Below are 9,231 nucleotides of genomic sequence, written 5' to 3'. Positions count from 1 at the left end.
GCAGCCCTACCTCCTCCCCCTCCTGGGCCTGCATGGACGGGGATGGGGAGAGCCGGATGCTGTTACCGCGGGGCTGAGCGCCTCGTCTCTGCGTCTGTGGTGCCCCGCCTGCGGCCGCTGGCGCTGCTTCTCCTCGCTCTCTGCTACGGGGCTCACATAGGTAACTGACCTACATAAATGGCTAAATTCCTAGTCTTGGTAGCCAAATCAGTGACGGGGAGTAGCTCGTGATAGGTTTACTCATCATACGCCCATAAACTCAGTTGCGTATGCCTATACAAAATGCTTTCTGAACGATTTTCCATAAGTTCCGTCCATGTGGCGGATAGAGTTGATGTAGCCTAGTGTTGTCAGTTGGTTAGGGGCCTTTGTTGAGGAGCCCGAACCGAACCCTCCCAGAACTGAGCTGTACTCTCCAGCGGCAGTGCAACATTCAGGAGTAGGATCGCGTTTCAGCTCGCTCTCTCGCCCTGTCGCTCCCCCAACAGTTTTCTGTCTGTCTCCCCGTGTCACGTCCCGAATCGGAGGGTACAGCAAGCATGAGGTTGGGGGTTGAAAGTGTCGGACACTGTTGTAATAAACGTTTTATCACGGTCACCTTTTCTGCCATTTCAGCCAAACATGCCATCATGTCAGTTTATAACTCAAGCGTTTTTATCTGTTTATTCGGAATTCCATCAAGGCCAATCTCGGCGGTTGCTCTGGAGTTGATTGACCAGGACTAGATTTATTGGTAGATGACGTACGGGGGGGGGGGTCTACAAACCATTCAACCAAACCCCACAACCGTGTACGTGTTTGTTAACCTAGTGTGTGTATGTGTGTGTGTGTATGAGAGAGGGAAGCAGTCACACATCTGGTAATTAATTGAACATCGTTTAAGTGTGCAGCGGCTGTTCTCCGGCACGTGTACGCGGCCGATTAAGCACTGTTCATATTTACATACGTTTCGTTGTGCCAATCAATATGGTGATGGAGATTGAGGCTGAGGTGTGTGGAGGGGGTGTTGCTGAGAAAGAGCAAACTAAACAGGGATCAATAAGTAATCAATAATATCCTGAAGCCCTGAGGGTGGAGGAGATCCATGTGGATCTTGTATTGGATCTTAAGAGAAGCCTTAAGTCTTCCTGAGGAGAAGCTGTAAAGGTCAGATCCTGGCTGTTCCAACCTGGTCTGCCTCGTCACAGTCATCCAGGCAGCACCTCACTGGAGCTGGGGCAGGAGAGAGGGGGTGAGGATGGGGAGAAAGAGAAGGGATTAGGGAGAGAGAGAGATGGAGAGGGTTAGAGATGGAGAGTGGTTGGAATGGAGAGAGATGGAAAGGGTTAGAGAGAGATGGAGAGGGTTAGAGAGAGATGGAGAGGGTTAGAGAGAGATGGAGACGGTTAGAGAGAGATGGAGACGGTTAGACAGAGATGGAGAGTGGTTAGAGAGAGATAGAGAGTGGTTGGGGGCTAATGACGGCTGCTGGCTGTCAGACTAGGGTCTGTCTGGTCGTGCTGTGCTGTGGAGACTGACCTGTGTGTGTGTGTGTTTATGTATTTGTGTGTGTGTGTGCGCCATAGGGTTAGAGTCAGTATTTAACAGACTGGGGAGAGATTCTATACTCCAGTGTGAGCGAGGTGTGTGGACTATTTGTTGGAGGCAGGCAAATACCCAGCACAGTGCTGCCCCCACATGGAAGCCCCCAGTACTACACCCTGTATGATTTGTTTCTTTGTGTGCGTCTGTGTGTGTGAGTGTGCAGCTGGCCTTGGAGAGCTTGTCTAATCTAATAGGTGCATACTGTCGCTGATGCATTCTCTCTCTCTCTTCCCGTCTCTAGCTTTCTCTCTCTCCCTCTCTTATTTTCTCTATCACCCCCCTCTTTTTCTGGCTCTGCTGTTTGATCTTGACTCTCACACACACGCGCACACACACACAATGTTGAATTGCTCTCAGGGTTTTTTCCACACAGATCAAAGCTAACCCCTAATCCTGACCCTCCTGTGTGTGTGTGTGTGTGTGTGTGTGTGTGTGTGTGTGTGTCCAGGCCAGTGCCAAGTGTCCACCCCCCAGTGTCGCATCCAGAAGTGCACCACAGACTTCGTGTCGCTGACGTCCCACCTGACCTCGGCGCTGGACGGCTTCGAAGCGGACTTCTGCAAGGCCCTCCGTGCGTACTCCGCCTGCACCCAGCGCACGGCCCGCGCCTGCCGCGGGAACCTGGTGTTCCACTCAGCCGTCCTGGGAATCTCCGACCTCATGACCCAGAGGAACTGCTCCCGGGACGGCCCCACCTCTTCCACACACCCGGAGACCCCCCCAGAGCCATGCAACTACCACAGCCGCACACAGCACGCTCACACACACACTCACACACACGCGCACGCTCACACCCACGGGCACCAGCAGGTGCGTCCGGGGTACCTGTTCTGCGGGCTGTTCGGGGACCCCCACCTGAGGACGTTCAAGGACAGCTTCCAGACCTGCAAGGTGGAGGGGGCGTGGCCTCTCATCGACAACGATTACCTGTCTGTGCAGGTGACCAACGTTCCCGTGGTAACAGGCTCCAGCGCCACGGCGACGAACAAGGTGAGGGGATGAAGAGGGGTTTTCTGTGGCTCGTTTTTGTGTGTGTGTGTGTGTGTGTGTGTGATGATTTGTATTGCTTTCTTAACTTTCCATCTATCTGGACAGAAAGATACACTAATCTGTTTCCATTAATGACACATGCATAAACACAAACACACACATACACGCATGCACACACACACACCCACTGCCAGGTGCAAGCCTAACAGACTGGTCTTGTGACTTTGACTTGTGACTGAGGCGTTGGTGGTTAATGACTGCTTATAGTCTGACCCCTAAAACCTCGGAACGAGAGGTGTGAAAGGATCCACTGTGTGTGTGTGTGTGTGTGTGTGTGTGTGTGCGTGAGTGTGTGTGTGTGTGTGTGTGAGTGGGTAAAAGACCATTTACACATGAATTAAAGGCAGGTTATTGTTTAGTAAAGTGGGATGATCAGGATAAAAAATGTTACCGCTACACACACACACACACAAACACACACTGAGGTGTCTGTAAGTGGGGCTTTGGTGGAGCAGGCTTGTAGTAATGATCATTGGCCCCTTATTGGGCCCCCTTCACACACACACACACATGCACACTGCCTGCCTGCAGCCTAACGGCCCAGGCCTCATTCCTCATGTCTGTCTAGTGAACAAAGCAGCCATTCACCACAACTAGGATGCTAACACTAGCGGTGAAACCACACCCCATGCCTGCGTGTCTGTTTCTTAGGGTGGCATTCAACTTCCAAGGAAAGACTCAACAATCTCTGCCCTCTTCTTCTTCCTCCCTTCCTCCTCCTCTTCCTCCTCCTCCCTCTTCTTCCTCTTCCTTTCTCCTCCTCCTCTTCCTTCCTCCTCCTCCTCCTCTCCTCCCCTCCTCCTCCCTCCTCCACCTCCTCCCTCCTCTTCCTCCTCCTCTTCCTTCCTCATCCCCCTCTTCCTCCTCCTCTCTCCCTCCTCCTCCTCCCTCCTCCTCCTCCTCCTCCTCCTTCCTCCTCTTCCTCCTCCTCCTCCCTCCCCCAGATCACCATCATCTTCAAGCCCTTCGAGGCGTGTACGGACCAGCGTGTGTACCAGGCGGTGAGCGGCCACCTCCCGGCCGCCTTCCTGGACGGCACGGTCAGCAGCGGGCCCCCGGGGGCCCCCTCCCCCTCCGGGAAGCTCAGGGCTCTCTGGATCTCCGAGCGTAGCCCCGGCCGCCACGTGGAGCTGCACGCCGGCTACCTGGGCGTGACCGCCATCATCCGGCAGCTGGGCCGCTACCTCACGCTGGCGCTACGCATCCCGGAAGACCTGGCGCTCGCTTACGACGCCAGCCAGGACCTCCAGCTGTGCGTGAACGGATGCCCGGGAGGGGAGCGCATCGACAGGGGGGGCCGCCTCCCCCTGCCGCCGCCCAGGCCCCCGCCGGCTCTGGGCCTCCAGAGGCATCCCCCCCTGGCCCCCCCGGCCTCGCCTTCCCCCTGGGGGTTCACGGAGGAGGGTGCGAGGGGGCTGTGTCAGGAGGAGCTGGAGGAGCAGGATATCTACTACCACTCCTGTGTGTTTGACCTCCTCACCACCGGGGATGCTAACTTCACGGCAGCGGCGCTCAGCGCCCGGAGGGACATGGAGAGTCTTCACCCGCACCCCGATAGGTGGAGGATGTACCCACGCTCCACCTCCCACGCCCACGCCCAGCCAATCACAAGTCTTGCTCTGCTACTGGTTGCTGGGCTCTGCTCGGGGCTGGTGTAAATGTGTGTGTGTTATTTGCTCAGTTCCATCCATCTGGCTGCCAGCCCACCTCACTCTCTGTGTGACTAGGCCTGGACGCCTGGATGCTTGTGCTGCCCCCTAGAGGGGGGAGGAACTGTCACAGCCACACCCTCCCCCCTCCACACACCTGACAGGACACCGCCTCACTGCCCCGGAGGACAGCTCTTCACTCACTCACACCCCCCAACACTGCGCGTGTGTGTGTGTGCTGAATGACACGGCTAAACTGTATACACTCCACATTGTAAATAGTGTGTATGCGTGTGTTTTTTTGTGTGTGATTTTTTATGTGACGGTTTTGTTCCTCAGACAGTGGAAGCACTTTATTTACTTTATTATGATTTTATTTTCAAATCCACATCAGTGTTCTCCTCTCCCTGTAATCTCAACGCTCCTTCTCTCTTCCATCCTTCTCCCTCTCTCCTCTTCTTCCTCTCCTCTATCCTTTCCCTCTTTCTAAACCCTTATCATCTCTCTATCTCCATCTTCCTCCTTCCTCCCTTTCCTCCTCCTCTCTCCTCCTCCTCTCTCCTTCCTCCCTCTCCTCCTTCCTTCCTCCCTCTCCTCCTCCTCTCTCCTCTCCTCCTCATCTCTCCTCCTCCTCTCTCCTCCTCCTCTCTCCTCCTCTTCTCTCCTCCTTCCTCCCTCTCCTCCTCTCTGCTCTCCTCTCTCCTCCTACCTCTCCTCCTCCCTCTCCTCCTCCTCTCTCCTCCTCCCTCTCCTCCTCCCTCTCCTCCTCCTCTCTCCTCCTCTTCTCTCCTCCTTCCTCCCTCTCCTCCTCTCTCCTCTCCTCTCTCCTCCTCCCTCTCCTCCTCCTCTCTCCTCCTCCCTCTCCTCCTCCCTCTCCTCCTCCCTCTCCTCCTCCCTCTCCTCTCTCCTCCCTCCTGTTGGTTGAATGTATTCTGTGCGCTGCAGCAGCTGATCTCAGACCTTGATTCACAGCAGTCTGGTCGTGTCCTCAAATTTTATGGTTCTCGTGTGTGTGAGATCAAGAAAGAGAGAGAGAGAGAGAGAGAGAGAGAGCGAAAGAGAGAAAGAGAGAGAGAGAGAGAGGGAGCGAAAGAGAGAGAGAGAAAGAGTGTGTGTTTGTGTGTGAGAGAGAGAGAGTGTGAAGTATTTTACGTTTGCGTAAGTGTGTGTTATAACGTTTGCGGACCATGCTGTGGGTGAATGTTTCCTGACCCCTGACCTGAGCCAAACATCCATCTTGGTTTCTGTTGCAACCAAAGACAAGGAAACTTGCTGGATAAGGACTCACATGTAAGAACATCACAACCTTTCCTAACCTCAAACCACAACCTTGTCCCACCTCATCCTAGCCCATAGCTCCATCCTAGCCCATAGCTCCATCCTAGCCCATAGCCCCATCCTAGCCCATAGCCCCATCCTAGCCCATAGCCTCATCCTAGTTCATAGCTCCATCCTAGCCCATAGCTCCATCCTAGCTCCAGTCCCAGCCACATTCATACCCCCACCCCTCCCTCTAGACTAACCCCACTGCTAGCTTCAACAGGTCCTCTGTTGCCCCTCCCGCCAAAGCTGACCGGCCCACCTGCCCCTCTTGCTGGAGACTGAACCCCTAGCCCCATAAGAGAACTACAAACCAGTGTCTTATGGGAAATGTGCCCTCTGGTGGTGGTGGTGGTGGTGGTGAGGGGGGGGGCACATGTAGGTCTGCTGTGTTCATGCTCTGCTCTGGATATCCCTTTAGTGTGTGAGTCTGTCTGGTGAAGAGTGACTGTTCAATGTTGAAACACGTAACTTATTTATAAAAGTAGTGTCCTTTTAGAGGAAGCTAAGCTCCACACTCTTTGCTGTTGGAAAATAAGAAAATGTGATTGTACTGCCACCTGGTGGCCCCGCAGTGCTACGACTGAGACCTGCTCTTACGGGGGCGCTGGAGAAAACGTGGACAAAAATAAACTGTGTGCAAGTGTTTTATTTAATAAACTACAAACAAAAATAAACACGGAAAAAGTTTTTTTTTTATTACACCAGCGACACTATCGCCACAGCAACAGCAAAAACACCAAAGTCTCTCAGTATCTTGAGTGTAGATAGAGTAGACTAGTTCCTCGTAGTGGCTTAGCAAAACAGAGCAGAGCTAGAATTCTCACTCCAGCTCTGGTGCATGTATCCTGTGATGTGTGTGTACAGTGTGTGTGTGTGTGTGAGTGTGTGTGTACAGTGTGTGTGTGTGAGTGTGTGAGTGTGTGTGTGTGTGTCTACAAACACAGGTGTGTGTACACTATGATCAGATACTGCACCCCCATTTAACACACTCACACACACACACTCCTAACTGTCACTCTGACAGACTACACAGCACCTGGGTTTCCCAGGGAGACCGTTTGAAGAGAACCGCTCCCACCGCCACGAACCAGGACGGAGAGGGGTGTTGCCGTGACAACCTGTCTTGACCTCAGTGGTCTCGACCCCTGACCTCTGACCCTTGGACGGCGCCAGCTGCCTTGAGGGTTCAGGGCGAGAGGGCAAGAGGGCGAGGGTTGTGACCAGGAAGTTGAAGACCACCGTCTTCAGGAGGAGGAGCCTAAGGGCCTGGACGGTCACATGATTGGTCCAGGAGCCAATGGCTGCAGGGACAAGGTAGAGATGCAGATTGAAAGGAGATTAGAGGATGAGGGTGAGGATGAGTGTGAGGATGAATGGATGAATGGATGAGTGTTAACCGTACCTTCAGAGCTGCTGTGTTGGTGGTGACGGCAGCTGGTGTGGTGAGGCTCTGAAACAGACAGGAGGATCTGTGGTTGAGGCCTGACAGTTGAAGCAGCAGGGTGGATACTCTTGACTACTGGATGTTCAGGAGAGGAGAACAGTAAACTACACCCCCCTCACACACACACACACACAACAATAAACTGCATCCCCCCCTACACACACACACACACACCTGCGTAGGAGACATGCCGTGTCCTAGTCACCCTGGCGTGATGGCGGTGAGTCACCAGGCAGCTGTAGGACGGCCACATGTGGGTCGCCACGGTGATCACGGCGGCAGCGCTGGCCTCCTGCTGGTCTCCCGCCACGCTGAACGATGAGCTGGGTGGAGCCAGACCGCCCGACGACCCCCAGGTGACCTCCAGGTGCCCCGCCCCCAGGTCCGTGACCAGGCACACCAGCACAGTCCAGCCCAACCCCTCCCCTGAGAGGTGGACCGGAGGGGGGAGAGACGCAACAAGGTCACATCCTCCGACCACTGGACAGAGGGGAGGGGAGGGGAGGGGAGGGGAGGGGAGGGGAGGGGAGGGGAGGGGAGGGGAGGGGAGGGGAGGGGAGGGGAGGGGAGGGGAGGGGAGGGGAGGGGAGGGGAGGGGAGGGGAGGGGAGGAGGGGAGGGGAGGGGAGGAGGGGAGGGGAGGGGAGGAGGGGAGGGGAGGGGGGGAGGGGGGGAGGGGTGGGTTGCCCATAGACATGCAAAGTATAGAGAATGGGAGTAAGGGAGGGAAGGAATGTGAGGAGAGACAGAAGGAGTCAGGGCCAGGTAAAGACCAGACACAGCTCATCAGACTGGTGTTGCCGTACACAACGAACAAAACATGTGACCTGGACTTTTGTAAAGCTCTCTCTTGCAAGTCGCTTTGGATAAAAGCATCTGCTAAATAAATACATGTATATGTAAAACATCCACCATGCAAAAGATCACTCAAAAATCCTCTTCTGACTCTGATGAAGGTTGGAGTTACTCACCAGTCCAGAGGAGTAAGAAGAGGAGGAGGAAGAGGGTTTGGGAGGCTTCTGACTGGTCAGTCCAGGAAGACCTCTTCATCAGGTCTGTCTCAACCCCGGGTCATGCAGAGACCTGGCTTGTGTGGGTTTGTATCTGTGTATGAGTGTGTGCGTGTGTGTGTTTGCCTGTGTGGTGAATACCTGTTGCCTCTTAGCATTCTAAAATCTCTATTATGTGTGTGTGTGTGTGTGTGTGTGGAGAGAGGATGAGAGTGAGAAGAGCAAATGTGTGTCGACAGCATTCTAGTGGGCGGTAAAGTTCAGCAGCAATGCCTTGTGGGAGATTGCTCAATCATGTGACCCATGCAACACCCTCCATGGAATCCCCCCAGAGAGAGAGAGAGAGAGAGAGAGAGAGAGAGAGAGACCATGGGGAGAGAGAGAGACAGAGAGAGGGAGAGAGAGAGAGAGAGAGAGAGAGAGAGAGAGAGAGAGAGAGAGAGAGAGAGAGGGAGAAAGAGAGAGAGAGAGAGAGAGGGAGGAGTTTTGCCCCTGATCTCAGGACTGCTAGTTGTGTTCTATGGTAGATCGTCCAGCTCCCTGCCAAAGCATTGTTTCCCAGGTAACCACGGAGACACACCTGTCCTGTTAGATATATCAGAAACCCTGTGATCATATCAAAGACCCAGTTACACATTCTGGGACACACCTGCACAAACATACACACACCTAACACACACACATACACATGTACACACACACACTACACAAACAGACATTCAGATCTGCACACAAACAAACGCACACATATATGCAGGTGCACACACACACACACACACATACACACACACACACACACACACACATACACACAGAAATGCAGTTTAGGTGTGTGTGGTGCTCGCAGGATTAGCCACCTGGTTTTCTCACACACAGTGAAAGTCAAACTCTGCTATTTATACTAACTCTAATACTGCACACACACACACACACACAATCGAATACTAAACAACAGTTGTGGGGGAAGGTGACATCAGTTGTGAGTCATGATAGATGGTCCTCGTTGGACAGAGAATGCAGAGTTGCTACAAACCCTAGTCACTTTCAGTCTGTGTGGAACACAGAAGAGGAGAGAGGGAGAGAGAGAGAGAAGAGAGAGAGAGAGAGAGAGAGAGAGAGAGAGAGAGAGAGAGAGAGAGAGAGAGAGAGAGAGACACGTTCACACCTACACA

General features: G+C 53.8%; 2 protein-coding genes across 2 annotated transcripts in view; one reads left to right on the top strand and one right to left on the bottom strand.

Annotated features, from left to right (window-relative positions):
* rgmb (repulsive guidance molecule BMP co-receptor b) overlaps positions 1–6,280 on the top strand; it is a 6,363-nt gene extending 83 nt beyond the window's left edge. The window contains exons 1-3 of the mRNA XM_084695230.1: positions 1–160; positions 2,033–2,574; positions 3,579–6,280. The exon at positions 1–160 is cut by the window's left edge and continues 83 nt beyond it. Of these exons, the coding sequence (XP_084551356.1) occupies positions 43–160; positions 2,033–2,574; positions 3,579–4,292 (1,374 nt within the window). The 5' untranslated portion in view covers positions 1–42 and the 3' untranslated portion in view covers positions 4,293–6,280. The remainder of the gene's footprint in view (positions 161–2,032; positions 2,575–3,578) is intronic.
* Positions 6,254–8,222, bottom strand: LOC146220096 (uncharacterized). Its single transcript, XM_084695231.1, has 4 exons — positions 8,021–8,222; positions 7,225–7,530; positions 7,009–7,056; positions 6,254–6,907 (listed from the first exon to the last, which is right to left on the bottom strand). Exons 1-4 carry the CDS (start codon positions 8,097–8,099, stop codon positions 6,612–6,614), a joined length of 729 nt encoding a protein of 242 aa, XP_084551357.1. The 5' UTR covers positions 8,100–8,222; the 3' UTR covers positions 6,254–6,611.
* Between the last annotated feature and the right edge of the window lie 1,009 nt (positions 8,223–9,231).

The sequence above is a fragment of the Hypomesus nipponensis genome, chromosome 28, assembly GCF_054491055.1.
Source record: "Hypomesus nipponensis isolate SF chromosome 28, ASM5449105v1, whole genome shotgun sequence".
In the NCBI taxonomy this organism is placed as follows: domain Eukaryota; kingdom Metazoa; phylum Chordata; class Actinopteri; order Osmeriformes; family Osmeridae; genus Hypomesus; species Hypomesus nipponensis.
Note: the sequence above shows the minus strand (reverse complement) of the source record. Positions and strands in the feature narration are given on the sequence as shown.

Coding starts and splice junctions, on each gene's coding strand:
- LOC146220096 (XM_084695231.1), bottom strand. CDS start 8,099: ATGAAGAGGTCTTCCTGGACTGACCAGTCAGAAGCCTCCCAAACCCTC. Junction 7,057..7,224: donor ACGGCATGTCTCCTACGCAG/GTGTGTGTGTGT, acceptor TGTCTGTTTCAG/AGCCTCACCACACCAGCTGC. Junction 6,908..7,008: donor CCAACACAGCAGCTCTGAAG/GTACGGTTAACA, acceptor TTGTCCCTGCAG/CCATTGGCTCCTGGACCAAT.